Source organism: Lepidochelys olivacea (genome assembly GCF_965140295.1).
Source record: "Lepidochelys olivacea isolate rLepOli2 genome assembly, chromosome: 22".
NCBI lineage: Eukaryota > Metazoa > Chordata > Testudines > Cheloniidae > Lepidochelys > Lepidochelys olivacea.
Window position 1 is genome coordinate 21,848,902 of NC_140432.1, and position 21,485 is coordinate 21,870,386.

General features: G+C 44.3%; 2 protein-coding genes across 7 annotated transcripts in view; one reads left to right on the top strand and one right to left on the bottom strand.

The window, feature by feature from the left end:
* Positions 1-357: 357 nt before the first annotated feature.
* Positions 358-7,682, bottom strand: DPAGT1 (dolichyl-phosphate N-acetylglucosaminephosphotransferase 1). The gene is made up of 10 exons (XM_084612015.1): positions 7,536-7,682; positions 6,479-6,988; positions 5,244-5,364; positions 4,787-5,000; positions 3,953-4,099; positions 3,530-3,614; positions 2,927-3,115; positions 1,751-1,838; positions 1,178-1,333; positions 358-587 (listed from the first exon to the last, which is right to left on the bottom strand). The coding sequence occupies exons 2-10, from the start codon at positions 6,631-6,633 to the stop codon at positions 522-524; spliced, it is 1,221 nt and encodes a 406-aa protein (XP_084468141.1). The 5' UTR covers positions 6,634-6,988; positions 7,536-7,682; the 3' UTR covers positions 358-521.
* C2CD2L (C2CD2 like) overlaps positions 584-21,485 on the top strand; it is a 48,017-nt gene continuing 27,115 nt past the window's right edge. For 4 of the 6 annotated variants that reach the window (XM_084612005.1, XM_084612007.1, XM_084612006.1 and 1 more), the window contains exons 1-3: positions 13,000-13,724; positions 20,515-20,610; positions 21,150-21,269. In XM_084612005.1, coding sequence (XP_084468131.1) covers positions 13,407-13,724; positions 20,515-20,610; positions 21,150-21,269 — 534 coding nt within the window. In that variant the 5' untranslated portion in view covers positions 13,000-13,406. Of the gene's footprint in view, positions 708-7,104; positions 7,450-12,999; positions 13,725-18,586; positions 18,724-20,514; positions 20,611-21,149; positions 21,270-21,485 lie in introns of those variants that run through there. The other 2 variants (XM_084612009.1, XM_084612010.1) reach the window with 2 other exon arrangements.

Here is a 21,485-nt window from a genome sequence, read left to right on the forward strand (position 1 = left end):
GAGTGGTCAGTGGCTGGAACTGTTGGTGTACCTGCCCTGCGAGCAAAGTGATGGCAATGGAGAGACAGTAATTATGTAAAGCAGGATGCTAGGGGAAACATACTGTATCTCAATAATAAATCATTTGAATGAGAAAACAAAAATATATTAGGGGCAAGGGAGGGCAGGGGTGCCTTCCTCCCCGGCTCCTTTCCCAGCTCCCTAGACAAAAGATTCAAGTCATATTTGCAAATCTTCCTTGCGCTGGTTATTCCCAGTAATGCTAATATGTCTACAGGCCCCTGATGCTCATGGGACATTAACACGAGTATCAGACAAATTACTTCTGTGCGCAACCAAAGCACAGGACAAAAAAAATTCAGCAGAGAGGCCAGTGTAAGAGTCTTTACTCACATCTGGAAAGGGGTCTTGTGATTCACAGAGACAAAGCGGGATCACTGCAGCCATTTGGAGGGGAACCACAGAAAGTAAAAGGTGGATCATCAGGAGGTGCTGGCATTTCCCTTACCCCGGCAGCTCAGTCAAACATCATAGAACAAGCGTACTAGCTGGTACCGGATCAAAAATGCAATGGTACTGCCCCCTACCTACAGAGGGAAAAACAAGGAAGAGAATTGGAATCCAGCTGTGCTAAACGCTTTACCGAGTGGTATGAAGACGAGGTCCCTGTATCAGCTTACTGGTACTTCTGCATATGACCATCCTTCGTAAGTAACACAGAAGTTAATTTAAAATATTTCCATGTCTTTACTTACAAGGGAGGTGGGGTGGAAATGAGAAGACTGGGCAAGATTATTCTCTCTGAGGAGGATAGAATCATAGAAGATTAGGGTTTGGAAGAGACCTCAGGATGTCATGTAATCCAACCCCCTGGTCAAAGCAGGACCAACCCCAACTAAATCATCCCAGCCAGAGTTTTATCAAGCTGGGCCTTAAAAACCTCTAAGAATGGAGATTCCACCACCTCTCTAGCAGTATAGTTCTTTATAGCAGAGCCTTGGCTTCCCTAGGGAGGTGAGGATCAACCCAGGCAATAGCAAGCTAGTTGGTGTGATAGAAGGGAAGAAGTAAAGATAAGTACAGGAGTGGAATCAAATGTTCCCAACGCCTGAGAATTTTAGTGTGGATCTATCCACTGCGGAGTATGTCCTCCTCCCTGAGGGAGTGTTTGCCTGACCTGGATAAGCAGCAGCAGGACAGTGAGCGTTTGCTCTGGAGCTGGTCCAATAAGCTTTATAACAAAGTTAATGAGTGTCATGTTATTGCACTCTGTGTATTCTTCATCTTCATCCAATTCCTGTCTCACATCCACTATATGTAAGGTCTCTGATACCTGGGGAAGAGAAGTGTGTTAAGCACCATTTAATTAGATGCATTAGTTGTTTACTGCTTAGAGCTTTGTATGGTGCACGAAGATGTATTGAAAGTTTCTTCCACAACACCTTGCCAACAATGCCCTCTGTTGTTCCACTCCTAGGTTCTGATCCAAAACTCAGTGAAATCAATGGAAAGACAGATCAGGCCCCTGGCAATCACTGCTAGTCATGCTTCGTTTTGCAAGGTTTTAGTAATGTGGACAAGTGTCCACCAGAGATTGGGATGAGAGTATACTGAACTTGTTTCCTTTTACTCAGGACTTGACTCCAGGTGCCCAGAGGCATGGGGTGGGGAGGGAGTTTTGCACTGCCACCAATTCCCAAGTGTATGGCTGCTAGCGGAAGACAAATTTTACTTGTCTTTCTCAGGTTACCTTTAGAATATACTTTCCCAGTGCTGAAAGACTTTTGGTTCTGAATTTGGAGTAGCTCATCTCCAGCTTCCCTGTATCAGGATTGAGCCTGAAAAGAACACTGAAATATTAGTCCAATTGCAGCAAAGAGGCAGCTTAATCTCTCTATAAAAGAGACGAGGTTGTTTAAAAAGTGAATGGTGGAAACAGCTGGAGTAATCCTATGCATGTAATAGTCCCAGTAATGTTAGGAGTCTCAGGTGTGTAGCCACTCAAAGAAGGCAGGGGCAGGAGAATTTTTGGGGTGGTGGTAAGGGGGGGTTAGTTGGTTGTATTTCAATTGCCACAACATTCTCAAAGTAGAAACACACCCACACACTCTCTTCCGCCCCACCCCCCCTCGAACCCTCAGGATCTTCTGATAACAGCACCTCAGGGATGGTATAAACACTTCAATGTGACCTGTGCGGTTAGGAACAACCATTTTGTAACATTGTTAAGGAACAGCATTACAGCTCTGGTCTTTACAGGGTTAACAAGATTATTTGTTAACATGGTGATAACTCAGTCTACAAACCTTTACCCAAGCTATTAGGGACCGGTGCATTTAAACTAGATCCTCCAGCAACGTTGATTTTGCATCACAGACATAAACTTGGTCCGCATTAAGCCATGCTAGTACTACAGTGCCCCATCAGGACTCTGCAGTTTCTACCTTCTGGGAACCAGTAGGAAGGACATTACTATTGCTGTTTGGCAGGAGGCAGTTTTCTGCTGGGCTGAATTTACAGGGTAGCAGCTCCTCTCTTTACACCCAGCTGTTTGCAACAGGAAAGGTTAGAATTTTTTGTTAAGTTTAAATGTTGTGGAAAAACACTGGAAACCATAAAATCATAGCATCCATAATCGTTCTAGGTCCACAGTTTTCTCTTGTCCTTGGGCAAGAAGAGGGTAGTTGTTACCAAGTGAAATTCCCCACACAGTCCTGTTAAATGCCCTTGTCCCTAGGTGATGAATAAGGTCTACATTTCACTTCTCATTCCCTCCTTCAGCCACAGCAGATGAGGCATATATTTTATCCTTTAGGGAAATCTGCAGACATCCCCACCCCCACTTCAGACCCAAAACAAGCCAGAGCCAAAGGCATCTCCTTGTTCCAAATACATTGCATCTCACAGTCACTTACACACTTCTTACCTGGGCAGCCGATGACGGGGACAAGGAATGATGTGGAAGAGCTGAGGCAAAGAGTAGAGGAAGTTGAGCACTTGTGGGATGAAGAAGAGAAGCATTGTCTTACTGAAGTGCCCAAGGATCCCCACCACAGCAAACGTCATACCAGCAAAATAGCAGAAGGTGTCACCTACAAACACGCTGGATGGATACCTGCAACCCACAGACATAAAAAATGGGGATGGGGCATAGTATTAGTGTTAAAGATCAAGTGTAGGAAAGTCTGGCATTCACAATCTTACTGCAAGATTTTAAATCTAGTGCCTGAGCTATTTGCTGGAGAGATTATTAGTGTGTAGGGGATTGGAGGACAGATAGTCTTGTGATCAAACCATAGAACCTCGAGTCAGAAGTCCCTGTTATTGTGCAGTTCTCTGGTGCAGTCAAAGTCTTCCAATGGATCAACGCACCAGAATCTTTGTGCTCCAGCCAGAATATAGAGATCAGCAGTCCATTGTTCTATTTCTGAGAGCTTGTGAATTGTTAAATTACTTGTCTCCTCTAAGTATAAGGGGGAGGGAGCCTTATAATACTATGAACATTTCTTTATTCCATGTAGTCTCTTACCAGTTGTGGTAAAGCAGCCCCAGAGTAGTAAAGAAAAAGGGAATCATGAAGTAGAGAGAAAAAATGTGGTCATCTCTATAATCTCCTGTAGAAAAGAGAGAGAGAGAGAGAACAAAATTACTGACAATGTAGCATCAGCCACAGTGGTCCAGAAGTATGTCCAGAGTGTGGATCTGTCCATTTTAGATTTGTATACAGTGCCTGTTAAGAAGGTATCTCACGAGAGTCTTCAAGAGGGTTACACTAATACACTGGACCAGATACAAAATGGGTGTCATGGCCCCACTTGGTACATAAGCATTATCCTCATCTGAAGATCTGCTCATCTTTCTAGACATCAAACATTTCCAAGTACAGGCACCTAGCTCCCTTGGATCTTTTCCCTGATTCAGAACCCCCAAAAGACGCATACATTTTCCTTACCATTTAATTCAACAACATTGAATGTGATGATGGAAGCAGCTATCACCAGAGACTGTCCTGCCTCAAGCCCATTAATTCCAGCAAGAATATTGATGGCGTTGGTGCAAAACACTGCTAGCATGCCCATGTACACATAGTACAGGATACCTGCAGATGAGACAGAGAGAAGGGCCAAGTTTTAAAGGGGGGGGTCCTAGATTCAATTTAGTAGTATGTACCTCTTTGCCTTAATGAATGATCACAGCACATTTCACAACAGTTTAATAAACATCTCCTGCTCACAAGAAGTTGGTATTACATACACACACACACACGCACCAAGCACAGATATGGAAAAAGACAGAGGATGGGGCAGAGGTCACAAAAACAAGTCAGTGACAACACTGGGAACAGAATCCACGCCTTCAGATTCCTAGTTCTGCACTTCAATCAATTTGCCATTCACATTTAAGCACCAACAGCATTTGGCACTCCATGAATTTAGGGCCTGATCCTGTAAAAGTGTTGAGTGCTTCTCTGGGCAAAGCTGAGAATATGATAAATTGCTGAACTAATAACTTGATAAGACTATCAACCCTGTTCTCTGGTATCAAAATCTATGTTCCAAATAATGATCTGCATTGAGAGGAAACCCACAACTGTGCACATATTGCCACCTGCCACCCTCAGGAACTTTGGCTTTGGATCGCCTTTTTACCCTTAAAAAGAAAAGGAGGACTTGTGGCACCTTAGAGACTAACAAATTTATTTGAGCATAAGCTTTTGTGAGCTACAGCTCACTTCATCCTTGTGGCTAGTGTTAAGCTGATGATCTTCTTGTGCTCCGTCACTCACCCAGGTCCAAGTGCATCCCCAACACCACCCGGAAGGGCTTGGGTACCACAATAGTTGTGTTCCCAAAGTTAGTGAAGTAAACCATAAGCAGAGGAAGGGAGGCCATGGTAGGAAGTAGCAGCTTGTGCCGCCAGCGCAGGTTCAGAACATCATCCGCAAAGCCCAGGAAGATCATGCAGCAGATGGCAAGAAGGGAGCCAATGAACTCCACAAACTGAAAAACAGAGTGGGGACATGACCATGGTTATTAGATACATAGCCACCCAGTCCTCCTTTTCATATGCCACAGGACATCACATTTGGCTTTGAAATATGATACATTTGAAGACCCCCAACAAAATACGAGTATTTCACTCCAAGTCTTAACTACACACAAGCTATCCTCACTGAGACTTGCAGGACCTCTTGGTGGAGAGCAATACAGGCTTTAAAGAGCATCATGGAGGGAGACACTTACCTCATGGTGTGGAAATGCCTTGCACTGCTCCTCTACAAAACAGCTCAGAAACGGCACAGGAATAAAGCAGAAAAGGATGATCAAGAACACAGCCCCACTGATCACACCTTGGGATTCAGGACTGAAACACATAGGGGGGGGGGAAGAGAAAGAGGTTTAAAACAACAATCACTATACCCAAGTATTGAGAACTTCACAGCTAGTCCTGTATTCTCACTGCTTCTCCACTGGAATGTCGTAACACAGGGAATAGCCAGCTATAACGGTGCAATGTTTTGAGCCCAGTACTCCTGATATCCAACAGCAACAAAGCTGTTAAACCTCACAACACATTTTTAGCCTCTTAAAATTCATTATATAGTAGTCCAGAATGAAGGTAAGCCCATACCCAACAAGATAGCATACATCTGCTTTTACTAAATCTCTCCTATTGATTAGAATATAAATTCTCTTGGTAAATGCCAGTGCCTATGCTGCTGCTTAGCCAAGCAGCTTGTAAGTGACAGTAAAACAAATAAGATTATAAACAGAGATTGGGTTGAACCAGAATTTCAGATCCTAACTCTCACAATATATGAGGAAGGTCAGAGGTCCAGAGCAAGAGAATCCATTGGCATAGGTAGGTCTTCACCAAAGCACTACAGCTGTGCAGCAGCAGGTGTGACGCTGTAGTGGTTTATGAGTACACAAGCCCAGTGTGGTGCCTGGATTGGTTTATGTTTACAGAAAAATTAAAGGGAAGATAGAAGTGATTAATCAACACAGAAACATAAGACAATCACACCAGCTACTGAATATAAAGCAGAGGATTTCACACAGTGGTATGAGATCAGTTGCTAGATTTGAGAGAGGTATCCTTTACAAAGGAGGACCTACTTCTGACAGGTCTGAATGTTGTTACTAGAAAACCGAGGGACCCAAATACCACTTAATAAATAATATGCGTAGTTTGGATTGCTCTGGCACCTTCCAGCAAATAATTTCAAGGTAATTTATTGTTTAAAACTGAATTACTTAGGTCTCACAACAACACTATGAGGTACAGAAATATCCTAGTTAAATGGAAGGAGAGACAGAGGCAGAGATGTGTGTAAGATCATACATCAAGCTCAAGTCCCTTTTCCATGCTTTAATCAGTAGATTATGCGTTTGTCATTTTTAAATGTCAAGTAATTTGTAACTACCATGATTATTACCACACAATAAAACTTAACGAATCAGTAGCTGTTACTTACATGGGCTGTTTAGAAGTTTTGTTCAAGTCTATCCCGAAGAGCTTGGCAGCAATGAAATGATCCTTGAAAGCTGGGATCAGTGTCAGGGTAGCCACAAACCCCAGGAGAGCACCACAAAAGTTAATCAGCAAAGGGATCACTGGTAACCCCCACATATCAGAGACACCCTCGAGGAACAAGAGGACTTTTTTTGGGGCGGGGAAGCAGCAGCAAAGCTGACCACAAGAGTCACTCAGTTGCTAAAGTTAATGTACTCACGCTGTGTACATGTGTTTATATACTGGTTACAGTACGTGTGTCTAGATATACGTTCCAATGTTTGTATGTGGGTGTACAGCTCCAGGATCAGCTGCTTTCAAGTCTGATTCTGAATTTGACTACTGATCCTCATAGCTTTAAAAAAAATGTAAATAAAAATTGCCTCCCCCGCTTCAGGAGTGCGGCGCTTCCCCGAGGAGGGTGTGGGTGGATCTTCTCCTTCAGGTTGGGATAATCCAAGTTCTTTGCTTTCTGATAAAATATACAAATAAAAAACCACAAAATAAAATCACATTAAAATACTGAGCTTCTTCCCTTACCCGGCTGGCTTTAAAAAAACAACAAATCCGGAAGCTTTTTCCTCTCAGAATCTTCACTGCCCTGAAGATGTTTCCAGTCGGACTCTATAGAACATGGCACCAACCACTGCCCTGTCACTACGCGCTCTCGCAGAGAACCGGCCGAGTACCTGACCGCCATCTTTGATACTGGCAAGGGCGACTAAACGCCACTTTAGGATTCTGAGTAGCGCAGCTGTGGATCTGCACCCGAACTGCCTCAGCCGTCGTAGACATTCGGGGGCTGAGACTGGCTCGGCCTAATCTAGGGCAAGGGGTGAATCCAAATGTCCCCCCTCAGCTCTGGGAGTTAGTTCATCAGGGCCTCTCCGGATGCAGCTGGATTGGGGTTTACAGTGAGAACAGCTTCACGAGGTAAGTGCCAAATTTGGGGGTTAATGTGAATTAATTGCAATCTAATGGCTGCCCGGACTCCCATTACCCAGATCAAAGATGGTTACCTGCCAGTGTCATATGGTGCCTGGCTTGGTCTTGCTCCTGCTTTTAACTACGCGTCATCTTCTGATTGGACCCAGTCTAGGTGCACCGACCCCAGTGGTAATTCAGTGTCAGTGACGTGCTGATGAAATACAGAGGAGGGTTCTGCTCCGCTAGGTGCAGTATTACAGGGGTTGATCTTCAATCCCATTTTTCAGAGTAACAGCCCTGTTAGTCTGTATTCGCAAAAAGAAAAGGAGTACTTGTGGCACCTTAGAGACTAACCCTAACCAATTAGTCTGTAGCTCACAAAAGCTCATGCTCAAATAAATTGGTTAGTCTCTAAGGTGCCACAAGTACTCCTTTTCTTTTTGTGAATCCCATTTTTATGAGCTGTCCCTAGTTTTCTCCAAAGGGGTTTGTTTTTAAGAGACTTTCATGATCACTCTGTGGGAGTCAATGAAGTGGCTCTTTGCTGTACTGTAGCATTATGAGGAGTTGCTTCCTCTTATTGCAACAGCTAGGGTAATCCTGTAGTGCTGCAGAGGGTAACTAGAGTAATTATTATAGCTACTGTAGAAATATTTAATTATGTTTTTTTTGCAAGAGATCAGCAGTGTATTTGTATTTAATTATTGTCATGCTGCCAGTCAGTATTACCTATTGTCTGCCTAACTGGAGAGCTTTTCTTAGACCCACCTGTTTCTCTGCAAGATAGGTCTGTTTTCTTAGTCCTTTCCTGAGAAGAGAGATGGTGATTGATAGGGGAGATATGTCAAATGAGGGTTGGATGGGTAAAGTTGTTTAGGATTACGAACTTGTGGGGTATTATCTTTAAGACCCATTAGTATATTCCTTTTTCCTCTCTAATTTATTCTGTAGTTAGTCTGGGGTGTGTTTTATATAAACTACACTATGCTTTTATCATGAAGTTTTTAAATCCATAAATATGCTGACAACTAAAGATGGTATTTTCAAATATACTAAGAGTTAAAGCTTCCTCCTTTGAAAACCCTAGTAAAAATTATTGCATATAGTACTTATTTTCAGTTCTCCGCTAATTCTTTCAACTCCTGTCTAGGAGTTACCACCTTTGAGTTCATTCCACCAGAATAAGCCATTCCCTTAAGAGACCATGATGCATCACAATTACATCAGCATTGTGTGATGACTTTGTATTAAAACTTCAAGAGACGCTGACAGTGCATCATGCATTAAGTCCCAGAAATGACTTCAGGACCAAGAAATTCCTGCAAATGGGACATGGGATTGTTCTGGTAACATTAAACTCCCTATTATAGGGAAATGGACCAGGATCACTACGTGTTTTGTGATTAAGTATTTCCTTCATTGGTTTAAAATGTACCTACTATTCTTGTCACTGAATGACCCCTTTTCTCCTATTATAGGACAGTGTATAAAAACGTATAGCATCTTCTTTATTTGTACAGTACCTAGCACAGTGGTGTCCCAGTTCATGACTAGGCCTGCTAGGTACTAGGATAAATAATAAAACAACCAATGTGACCACACTCCAGGATTTTGTTTGTGATTCTAGCAATTGTCAGAATTACTGAGCCAGCTGCAGCAGGGGCAAGGCAACGTTCAGTGTAGTAAAGAGTAATAGAGGCTGAATTTGATATTGACACACTGCACAAATCCAGAGATTTAGGTTTGGGCATTTGACAGGCTTACCGCTTTCTGCCCAAAAAAACCCCAACTATGAGCTGGGTGAAAGGCAGTCTTTCCACCTCTCAGTATCTGAACTGGAATGACAGTTATGATTTGGGTGCATCTCCTAAGTGGGAATTTGTGGCTACTGAATCTCTGGAGACCTGATTGGCTGAACTGGAGGAGCTAAGGGAGAGAAAAAGGTACATAGATGAGACTTTCCGGGACACAGTATAGTGGTACCATCCCAGTCTGACAGCCTATGTGTTGCTGAGGAGGCTGAAAGTTTCAGGGAAAGAGAACATCAAACTGGAGCAGAGGGAAACAATCCCATAGTTGGGACCCTCCTTCCAGATGATGGGGGAAAGAATCCCAGTTATTAGGAAGAAACAGGTAATAGTAACGGGGGAGTCGATCATTAGAAATATAGCTAGGTGGATTTGTGATGACAGGGAGAACAGGATGGTGAATTGCCTGCTAAGTACAAAGGTAACGGATCTCTTGAGACATCTAGATAGACTTATGTACAATGATGGGGAGGAGCCAGTGATCGTGGTACATGTAGGTACCAGTGACATAGGAAAAGATAGAGAGATCCATGTGCAGGGCCAGTTAGACAGGCAGAACTGCAGGGTCTCAATGCATGGATGAGATGACAGAGTAGGTAGGAGGGTATTAGGTTTATTAGGAAGTGGGGAATCTTTTGGGAAAGGAGGAGCCTATGCAGGAATGATGTGCTCCACCCAAACCAAAACAGAACCGGATTGCTGGCATGTAAAATTAAAAAGGTCATAGAGAAGTTTTTAAACTAAGGGCTGAGGGAAAGGAGACAGGTGTAGAGGGGCACACGGTTCGGACAGAGACATCCCACAGAGGAGGATAAGTTAACAGGGATTTTCTATATCCTAGTGAAGAGGAGAGGATAGAAGTTGATAAAGTACTGGTAGGAACTCAAGAGAAACAGTCAAATGAAAAAGAGTCCCATTCAATTCTATCACATGAAGGCAGGCAACTAAAAAGTGAGAGATTTTATAAGTGCTTGCATACAAATGCTAGAAGTCTAAATACTAAAATGGGTGAACTTGAGTGCCTGGTATTAAATGGGGATATTGATATCATATGCATCACAGAAACTTGGTGGAATAATGACAATCGACGAGACACTAACACCAGGATACAAAATACACGGGAATGACAGAATAGGTCATACTGGTGGGGGAGTGGCACTATATGTGAAAGAAATCATAGAATCAAATATAGTAAAAATCTTAAATGAATCAAACCGTACCATAGAATCTCTCTGGATAGAAATTCCATGTTTGAATAATAAGAGTATAGCAGTAGGAATACACTACCGACCACCTCACCAGGATGGTGATGATGGTCATTGTAAAATGCTCAGGGAGATCAGAGAGGCTCTAAAAGTAGAAAACTCAATAATAATGGGGGATTTCAACTATCCCCATATTGACTGGGTTCATGTCACCCTAGAAGGGATTCAGAAATAAAGTTTCTAGACACCATTCTTGGAGCAGCTGGTCCTGGCACCCACAAGGGGAGAGGTAATTATTGATTTAGTCCTAGGGGGAGCTCAGGATCTGGACCAAGAGATGAATATAGCTGACTAGACCATTATCTAATTAAATTTAACATCATTATAGGGGGGAAATACCAAAGAAGCCCACTGCAGTAGCATTGAACTTCAGAAAGGGGAACTATACAAAAATGAGGAAGCTAGTTAACCAGAAGTTAAAAGGAACAGTCACAAGAGTGAGATGCCTGCAAGGTGCATGGAAACGTTAAAAAAAAAAACACGATAATAGAGGCTCAAACTAAATGTATACCCCAAATTCAAATGAATAGTAAGCAGTCCCAAAATGCCATAATGGCTACATAAAAGAACAGGAGTACTTGTAGCACCATAGAGACTAACAAATTTATTAGAGCATAAGAGTAAAAGAAACAGAGGCAAAAAGATACCCTTTCAAAACTGAAAGTCAGATCCTATTGAGGAAAATAGAAAGCATAAACTCCAGCAAGTCAAGTGTAATTAGGCAGGCAGGCCTAAAAAGAATTAAGAGCAACTAGCAAAAGACACAAAAGCTAACAGCAAAAAAATATTTTAAGTACACCAGAAGCAGGAACGTTGCCAAACAATCACTGGGGCTACTTGGATGAGTGATGGACTAAAGGAGCACTCAAGGAAGATGAGGCCATTAAGGAGAAGCTCAATGAAATCTTTGCATTAGTCATCACTGCAGAGGATGTGATGGAGAGTCCCACACCTGAACCATTCTTTGTAGGTTGAGTCTTCCCCAAACTATCCCCCCAACGTGGGAAACATAAAGAAAAGAAGGAAACCTGGATCTGGGCCTGAGGATTTGTCTGTTCTGGAAGACCACTGAAGATATTGTACATAATAATACTTTGTACTTATGTAACTCCTTTTATTTGAGGATCTGAAAGGCTTAACATACATAACTCATTCAAGCCTCACCCTTCACCTCTTCTCCCCATGAAGAAAGTCAGAATAATTTGTTTCACAGATGGAGAAACTTAGTGCAGAGAAGTGAAATTATTTGCCCAAGGTCACACAGTGAACAATGGTAGAATTGGTATTAGAACTCAGAGGTGTGACTCTCAGCCTTCTGTTCTAACCATGAAACTATCCCTGTGAGCCTGACCCAGCACATCCTTATGTATAAAGAAAAGGAGTACTTGTGGCACCTTAGAGACTAACCAATTTATTTGAGCGTGAGCTACAGCTCACTTCATCGGATGCATACTGTGGAAACTGCCTTATGTACTATCCTTATGTATGTGCTTAATTCAAATTACATGAGTAATCAATCCCATTTACTAATCCCCAGTTATTTAGGCTTCTCACCATACTTGAAACTGAGCACATACATACTTGTACATTCAGTGCCTGTGTCTCCTTTTTTAAGAACAGGGTTTTGCCATTTTCCAGAATTTCTCCTCCCGTTGTACTTGCATGTTAGATAAATGACACCCAGCACAGATGTGATTGCACTTCAGTGGCGCTGTCTTTATATTCGTCCTGCTTATCTTCGCTCGGGTATCTTCTGAAAGCACTTATGGCTGATTGGGTGTAAAATGCCTCCCAATCACAATTCTCCACTCACATCGCAATAGCATCTTACATCCACAGTAAATGACTATACAAAATGCAAGGCTTGGGAGAATCAGACTCTAAAGAGCTGTTGTATAGAAGCCACTATATAAATATAAAATCTTATTTCTCTCACTACCACAGTACCACTCACTACCTGTATGAATTTGAGCAGTTCCCCATCTCTGCACTTCAATTTCCCCACCTGTATAACACAGGGATAATCAAGTATGACTACAGCAATCCAACACGCCAGTATCTGAATCTCCCAGAGGGAAGGGACCGTCTCCTTGCCTATCTACTTCTACATGTACTAACCCCTGATTATTCGAACACATCAGCTGAGACAGTGACACCCATCCGCCCTTCTTTGCCTTTCCCGTGCTGGAGGGACTGCAAGAGCCTGCTAGGGACGAGGCTTCTTTCTCATTTGGCCTCAGGGTGAATGAGTGGCTGCGTTTACAGTTTTGCAACAACAAAAACAAACCCCGCTGCTATTGCAGCAGCAGAGGCCGGATCCGTGCTCTCCGTGGCTTGTGGCGCTGTGGGGTCATTGAGAGAGCGCAGAAACCAAGGCACTCTCATTTCCTCTGGAGGAGGCGGAGCGGCGCCTTGAAGGAGTCCGCCCAGCAGGAGGCGGGGCGCCCTAGCTCCCTTGTCAGCATTAGCTCTGCGCACGCAGCCCCGGTTGGTGCAGCCCCGGTAGAAGCTCGGTTCCGCCTGAACCAGCCTCAGGGAGAGTGCAACTAAGGAGCGTATATGGAGCCGCCCAACAGCGGCTCGGCCAGCATGGAACGCGGAGCAGATACAATGTAGCAAGTGGATGAGCTGGGGAGAGACCGGGAGCCACCACCCTCGCCTATCATAAGGGAGACCGGTAGCGTCCTTCCCTCCTCCCTTTTCCCTGGAAATCCGTGTTTCTCCCGGGAGTAGTGACTGAGATTTGGGCAGGCCCCGGCCCTTGAGATGCTCCCGTACAACTGCCGGAGATCGGGGTGAGGCCCTGGGCGGCTCCCCTCCCCCAATCATGCCTCCCGGACCCCCGTGAAACCCTTACTAGCCTCCCCGAAGTTGCTGAGCAGAGAGCACCATGGAGCTGGAGCTAGGCTGGGCGGCTCTGGTGCTGCTCTTCGCCGCCTCCCTGCTCACCGTCTCGGCCTGGCTGTTGCAGTATTCCCGGGGCGTGTGGAGCGGCCGGGGAAAGCCGGAGACCTCGGGAGGAGCTCTAAGGGAAGCAGGCATCTGGAAGTCCTTACTGAGACTGCGGGTGGCCCCGGACGGAGCTCCCGAGGAGGCGGTAGCGGGGGCCAGAGGGCTCCTTGCTTCGCTCTTCGCCTTCAGATCCTTCCGGGAGAACTGGCAGCGAGCTTGGGTGCGAGCCCTCAACGAGCAGGCCTGCAGGCACGGGGTAAGAGGCAGGGAGGAGGTGCTGGGCCGGAGCCGGGCATGGGGCAGTAACTCCAACTGGATTATGGGGTCAGCGTTTAGGGGATCGGGTGTTTGTACACCTCACAGAAATGTCACTTGAATAGCTGCTGTTAACCCCATTCTCTGTCTCCCCCAGCTCGTGTGAAATAGGCCTCCAAAGAACAAAATCGGGGTTGCCTATAAAGTGGCAAGTGGCATGAAAGGGAGGGGCTTTCATCCCTCCTCAGATTAACCTTAAAGTGCTCTGGAAAACAGAAATTGCTGTGGATTTCCCTGACTCCTGTCCAAATAATCTTTGAATGGATAAAGGGGGGGGGACTCTTCTGTAGCCCAAGTAGAGTGGGACATTGGGAACTGGGGTCTTGGCTTGTCCTTAGTCATGCAGTGTTAATAATGAGAATTCAAGTGCACTGAAACCAGAAATGGAAAGTAAAGTTTTCACAATCACGGTAATGGAAGTTAGAGATGGAAAAGACCTTTCAGAAAATCCCCACATTGTGCCAAGTCTCTTCCTTGTGGGACATCTGACCACTTGCATAAATGAACTTTTTTGTGTTATCATACAATAGTTACTTTCCCACTAATGCCCATAATTACTAAACCTGAGCATACTTTAAAATGAGACTTTTTATCCTTAACATTTCTGGTTTTAAGTTCTACCTTTTGCTCATTTGGAACAATGATAATAGACTAGATAATTTTATTTTCTGCCTTTCATGCACTAGCCTAATACTATGTTGCGGTTGTAAGCACTACAAGTATTTTAAGAATACTTTAAATATGAACTATTTTTGTTCTAAAAGATACTGAGATTTCTGTTTTAACAGTAAATTTTGTAAAACTATTTTCTAGCGCACAACTCTAAGTAATGTAAAACTATCTGACATTGCCAGTAAAAGGCTTCCACAGTAATCTTAACTTCTGAATTTCCTGGCCAATGTTCACTTTAATCTCTAAGCCTTACTATTGCATTATCGTAGGTTTTAGTATTGAATTTCCTAAAAAAGAACATTCCTAATTGATTCCTCATGGAAACAAATGTAGCATCCCACAGTGCCTGCAAGGTGATGACTTTCATTCTGGACCCAAAGAGAGTACAGGTATAGTGGGTCCAGTATTTGAGGTTGCCTGCTGTGGTGGAAAGGTTTGTGGACGTCCTGGCCTTTCTAGAGTGTTAAGAGGTTGCTATAGGCTTCTAAAAGTCTGAGACAAAAGTCCCTGAAGGCTAGTTCGAAGTCATGTTCACACCAAAAAAGGAGATTAACAAGTTTATTATCTTTGTCACATCCAGGACTTTGCTGCCTCAATGAGAGAAGAAAATGGATATAAAATTTGTGTGTATTTTTGGGGAGGGAGGGAATGTTTTATCCAAGGGGAAAGCCCCATGTTGTTGCGGATTGCATTTGAAATGATAGTGCATAACAAAGCTGTGTGGAAGTATAGCCTGATCAGTGGAGCCTTGAGGCCTAAACTCTCATTTCCATAATTGTCTTCCACAGCATAAAGCCAAGTAACTTTCCCCTGTAATTCTGTTGTTAATTCACTTGCTTCAATGTAGATCTCAGGTGATTAACTTGCCTTCCCCCAAGTCTGTTTTGTGTATGTCAGCAAGTTAGTCAGTAATATTGAATGTAGCAAATCCTGTACAGCACAGGAAGAAACACTTGTCTTGTAATCTCTCATTTGCATATAAAATTACAGTAATATACCATTGATTTTTCAAATGCAAAGTGAAACACAGAAATTCAGTGTTCAGAAAGACAATCTCCTGATAGGATAATGAGGCTGACTGTAGACTTTGTATATGTTTTAGCTTATTATTTATGTATACAGTATATCAGAGGGCTATACAAATGTGGCATATTGTTTCATGTAGGAAATGTTACAGGAAGTGATTAAAATGACTTTGTTGTCCAGATAGTAACAGTTAGCCTAATAGGGCTCCCAAACTCAGTACTGACTGCCTTCCACAGTTTATGTTGCTAAAATAGGTTTTAACCTGGCCAAGAAGCAGAATGGAATAAATAAGAAAGCAATGTTATGAAATAAGGAGTATGATGAAAGTTCAGACCACATAAGTCTCTCTCAGCTTTACCACACGAGATATTGTCAAAGTTGCTATCAAAATTCAGGGTTCGTGAAGTCTAACTTTCACAAATGCTAAATTGAATAGAAACATTTAAAAAAATAATTCCATTGAAAGTGTGTTGAATATTTTCTGATGTTTTTTTTCAATCTAAACATTGCACTTTTTAGTGCAGTAATGCGCAACCACTGGCAAGGAAAACTCACTAGCAACTACTACTCCTGCTTGCCTTGTCCAAGCTGAAAGAAACCCACAACCTAAACAAGCAGCATGACTAAATTCTTTGTTTTAATAATCTCACGTGTTACTAGTTAAAAATATATTTAACCCAGCCGTGCACCAGAAGAGATGGTAAAAAGCATTTTATAAAGGTTAACAGTCTTAAAGCAAAAAGAAAAGGAGTACTTGCAGCACCTTAGAGACTAACCAATTTATTTGAGCATGAGCTTTCGGATGGGCTATCACCAGCAGGAGAGTGAATTTGTGTGGGGGGGTGGAGGGTGAGAAAACCTGGATTTGTGCTGGAAATGGCCCACCTGATGATCACTTTAGATAAGCTATTACCAGCAGGACAGTGGGGTGGGAGGAGGTATTGGTTCATATTCTCTGTGTATATATAAAGTCTGCTGCAGTTTCCACGATATGCATCTGAGGAAGTGAGCTGTAGCTCACGAAAGCTTATGCTCTAATAAATTGGTTAGTCTCTAAGGTGCCACAAGTACTCCTTTTCTTTTTGCGAATACAGACTAACACGACTGTTACTCTGAAACCTGTCATTAAGGTGCCACAAGTACTCCTTTTCTTAAAGCAGTGTGTTCCAGCCCATTAAGTGCCCTACTGTGGATATGGACTCTGCATCACAAAGGATGCAAGTACCTGGTGTGGCTACCCATTCTGTTGCAGCAGGAGAGTGAGTTTGTGTGTGTATGGGGGTGGGGGGGATGTGAGAAAACCTGGATTTGTGCTGGAAATGGCCCACCTTAATTATGCACATTGTAGGGAGAATGGTCACTTTGGATGAGTTATTACCAGCAGGAGAGTGAGTTTGTGTGTGTGGTTTTTGGGTGAGGGGGTGAGAGAACCTGGATTTGTGCAGGAAATGGCCCAACTTTATTATCATGCACATTGTGTAAAGAGTTGTCACTTTGGATGGGCTATCACCAGCAGGAGAGTGAATTTGTGTGGGGGGGGTGGAGGGTGAGAAAACCTGGATTTGTGCTGGAAATGGCCCACCTGATAATCACTTTAGATAAGCTATTACCAGCAGGACAGTGGGGGGGGAGGAGGTATTTTTTCATATTCTCTGTGTATATAAAGTCTGCTGCAGTTTCCACGGCATGCATCCGATGAAGTGAGCTGTAGCTCACGAAAGCTCATGCTCAGATAAATTGGTTAGTCTCTAAGGTGCCACAAGTACTCCTTTTCTTTTTGCCATTCTGTTGCTGTGTTGTGGGTTCCTGATGTGGTTGCATGGCCTGTCATATCATAGAATATCAGGGTTGGAAGGGACCTCAGGAGGTCATCTAGTCCAACCCCCTGCTCAAAGCAGGACTAATCCCCAATTTTTGCCCCAGATCCCTAAATGGCCCCCTCAAGGATTGAGTTTACAACCCTGGGTTTAGCAGGCCAATGCTCAAACCACTGAGCTATCCCTCCCCCAACGATACTATATCCAAAGGGTGAGAGAGAAGATATAATCTGTCAGGGGAACTGTACGTTTCAATGTCTTCAGCGCTGGTTTTAATCTTGTAAAATACCTGTAGAAATGTAAGGAAAAGTGCCTGGCCTCCTCTCTTTAGGTTTAGGGGTCTTTCCAGCCCTTCCTCTTGGGCTGGGGATTGTCTGTCAAGCTGCTCCCTCCTTTGGTGCAGAGGCCCAGGGCTCCTCTTGTGGATTTCAGCCAGCTTCTCCTCCAGCAGGTGTGCTTCTCCAATTAGTCCCGGGCTCTGAGGGGTCAGCAGGGAGGCAGCCTTCTCCTGTTAATGTGTGAATGCCCTGAGGGAAGAGACAGAATATATACAGCTCTCGTTCCCAGACTAACTCTACAAGACTCCTGCTCCTTAGAAGAATACTAGCACGTTTTCTCCAAACACAGACTATTTCTCAGGACCACTTCCTCTCTCCCCATATCTGCCTTTGTGACTTTCCTAGATCCTTAGGTACCCCATCTAAAGAGGCCACACCCATGGGACAGGAGTGGGATGCCTCTAGACCCTACTGCGTTTAAGGGGATGGACTACCCTGTGTTTTGATGGGAGGGTGGATTAGCTAAACAGAGACAAAGCGTGGAAGAGGGGACACAAAAAGGCCTCCATGGTGCAAAAGGGTTAAAGCACCAGCTTTTCACCTCAGGACGCCTCGGTTCAAAATTAGGTCTCAAGCAAAAATTACTTTTTCACTTCTTGTCTTAAACACTTGTTCATGTTTCGGATCAGCCATTTGCATCACAGCTATGGCTCTTGTTTGGATGAACTCAGAGCTGGAATTGTAGGGCAGCTGCAGGTTAGGACAGAGATGTCAGCAGACTAGTGTGCCAGGAGCCCATCACTGAAAGAGCAGCAGGACTCTGGGTCAGGATGGAGGAACATTGGCAGAATTTTTGCCTGAGATCCCAGGACTGTTGTAGCAGACGGTCTGCAGATTGGAGCTCAGGGAGCATTTGGTTTATGCTCAGGTACCTTTATAACTAGCGAGACTCTTTTGAGTGTGAAGGTTGCATCATGATTAGGTAGCTGCAGCTGGAATCTTTTTTTTTTTTCTGAAGCTGCAGGAAAAGCTGCAGTTTGGCTCTTGTACTCTCTCCAGGTTTTTCATTCTCCTTATGGGGGGGGGACATGTCCAGCCTCATGCTGACCTCTAATAAGGAGCAACATCTGAACCTGCCTCCCAGCAGGTGAGCTCCCATGACACTGTAATACCCAGTGTTTTATCTGCTGTGCTGTGAAATAGAAGCACAGCTCTAGGCATCTTGCTTTCTCTCTGTCCTCTCCTAAACCCTCGTCATCTCTGCAGGCCCAGAGGGGAATCACTCCAAAAGAACAGAGCAGCTCACCCCCAGATTGGCTGTGGATGGAAGTCAAAGTGAGGCATCTTTCTGAGTGGCAAAAACAAATGCAAGGACAGGGATGCTCAGATTCCTCCGGAGAGGACAGAAATTAAGATCTGGAGTCCTCTCTTCAGCAACAAGCTGGGGGCGCCATAGCTTGAGGCGCTGAAATAGTGGGATGTTGATTCTCTGGGGAGAAGGGAAGCAGAACTTGAAGGTGGTGGCTGCCATATTTACTCAATGCGGTGAGATGTCAGACATCCTGAGGGTATACTGCAAAATGCAAATACAGGTCTAGCCGCTGCGCTTATGTGACAGCATGCTTCCCAGAAGCAGATTGCAGCTGTGGAGAGGGAGGTACTTGCCTACTGCTACCTGGAGGCAAAAGCTCTGGGAGTGTTGTCCATTTTGTTATCTCAGTAGCAGACCCCACCACCACTTGTGTACTCCTCCATATTTCGCACAGTTTTCCCCTGTGGTTGGAGTGTCGTCTACATTACATGAGCTGGGTTCATGAACTTAAAGCTTTATCAAGGCCTTTTTTTAAAAAAAAAAAAAACTTTTCCAAATCTGGAGACCGGCAACTAAACTGGAATTGATGCGGGGGGCAGGTAGAATCAAACCCAGCTTGAAATAATTTGGCCCCAAAAACAAATTGTTAAAGCAGATTGGCATCAGCCACAACCCCCCATGTGATCTGACATTGCCATCTCTGTCACTGCAGTCCCTCTGCCTTTGACACAGTGTTCTTTCACGTGATTTATGTATTCACCAAAACCCTCCTAGTGTGACTGCAGCTCCTGTCTGTTTCTTGTTTCTCTTTCCCCGCTCTCTCTCCCTAAAAAATCTTTGCTGCTGCCCTTAGTGAGTTCATGGGTAACAAGCAAAGAACTGAGCAGATGCTCTTGTTGATGCTATTTCTTGAAAGCCACGTTGCCATGTGAGGGGGTTTGGGATTCTGAAGTGTCTCTGGCCCCAAGGAGAACTATGTGGGGTAACTTTGTAGCTGCGACTGGGTTGCCAGACTCTATTCTGAAATATTGGTTTTGGGGATGCAGCAGCCATGGATGCTTGGGTTCAGATATCATGGGTTGCTATAATTTCCATCCATGCTGAAATCTGTGTTTAACGGATACCTCCTGAGTGATACCTTTTTGTAATATCCTAGGGCTGAATGCATAAGGAGCTATTCATAAACAAAGCCTTTGAGCTATGGAGCGTTGGCAAGGAAGAGTTCCTCTCCCTATGCTGTGTGCGCGGCTGGGTACTGATTTCTATCTGAGCCTCCAGTGGTGAACTTGTACCCCTCAGCATGATGCTGTCATAGCTACAGATATTATTTGTCATGGAATCCTCCAGCCCTTGTTTAAATCTCCCAGGGCCTCCTCAGGCTGGGAATTTCACAAGCCAACTCCATGCCATGCAAGGAAGTCTTTCCTCTTATTCATTCTGAATGTGCCTACTCTCACTGTCACCCACTTGTCCTCTTGTATGGATGCTGCTCTGCGCTCACGCTGTTCTCACGTGACTGCCATATAACATTTCTGGAAGCCTCTTGTTGGAGTTGCTAACATTCCTTGAAATGGCTTTTAGATAAATTGACCTTGTTTGGGGACTAACTAGATTCTCTCACCCCAGAGTTCAGTCCAAATCACATTTGAAGAGAGTCTTCAGCAACCACCAGCGGTGAATATAAGTCACGTGACCTGCACAGACCAGGCAGACCACAGTATGGTAAGGCACTGCCGTTCTCCATTTTGCTGTGCTCTGTATCTTTTCACTGAGTGCTAGTGTATATTCTACAATATACTTGGCCTTTAAGACTGGGACAATGGATGCAGGAATGGGGCTGCAGGCCAGGGTTGAGATGTCAGAGCTATGAGGAGGGGGCCACTCGATATTGGAATAGCTGTAGGGGCAAGCTCCAGTCTAGGATAGTAGTGGGGGTGCAGGTCAGGAGTTGACTGAGCTGGCTGGGGAAATTGACACAGTGCTTGCATCTTGCACTATTCTTGGCTCTGACCAGTGCTGTTGGACTCTCAACATCACAGCCTTACAATTCAAAACAGAGGGGACCCTGTAAAACAGAGGTGATTCAGTAAGAGTACATCAAAGATTTAAGCAACAAATTCTTGAGGTAACTGTGGTCACACCATGAGCACCCCTTGACAGTCCTCTCCAGTCATTTGCATTCCCCTAGCTTCTGTCTGTTTCCCCTTCAACCCAATTCTCTCAGGGAGGCTGCTGCAGACTCTCCTCTCTCTTCTGTCCAGGTGTTGCACTGTCATCTGTCAGCTGATGCTGTGAAGTTCCCAGTCTCTGTCACTCAGCAGTCTCCAGCTGCTGTTTCCGTGGATACCTATCATGTCACCTTAGCTCTGCTGCAGGCCCAGGTAATGAATGCTAAATTGCTGGGTTAAAGACTTCCTCTTTCCCTGTCCCCTAACTGTTCTACAAGTCTGCAGGAGGGAAGAGCTGGCATGAGTCACGATAACAATCCTCCTGTCAAAACTGTGGGGTTAGCAGGATTTCCCTGAGCTGTGCGTTCAGGGAGCTGCTTTCTGAGAATCATGATATAAAACTTACTATAGACCAGGAGCGGCCAACCT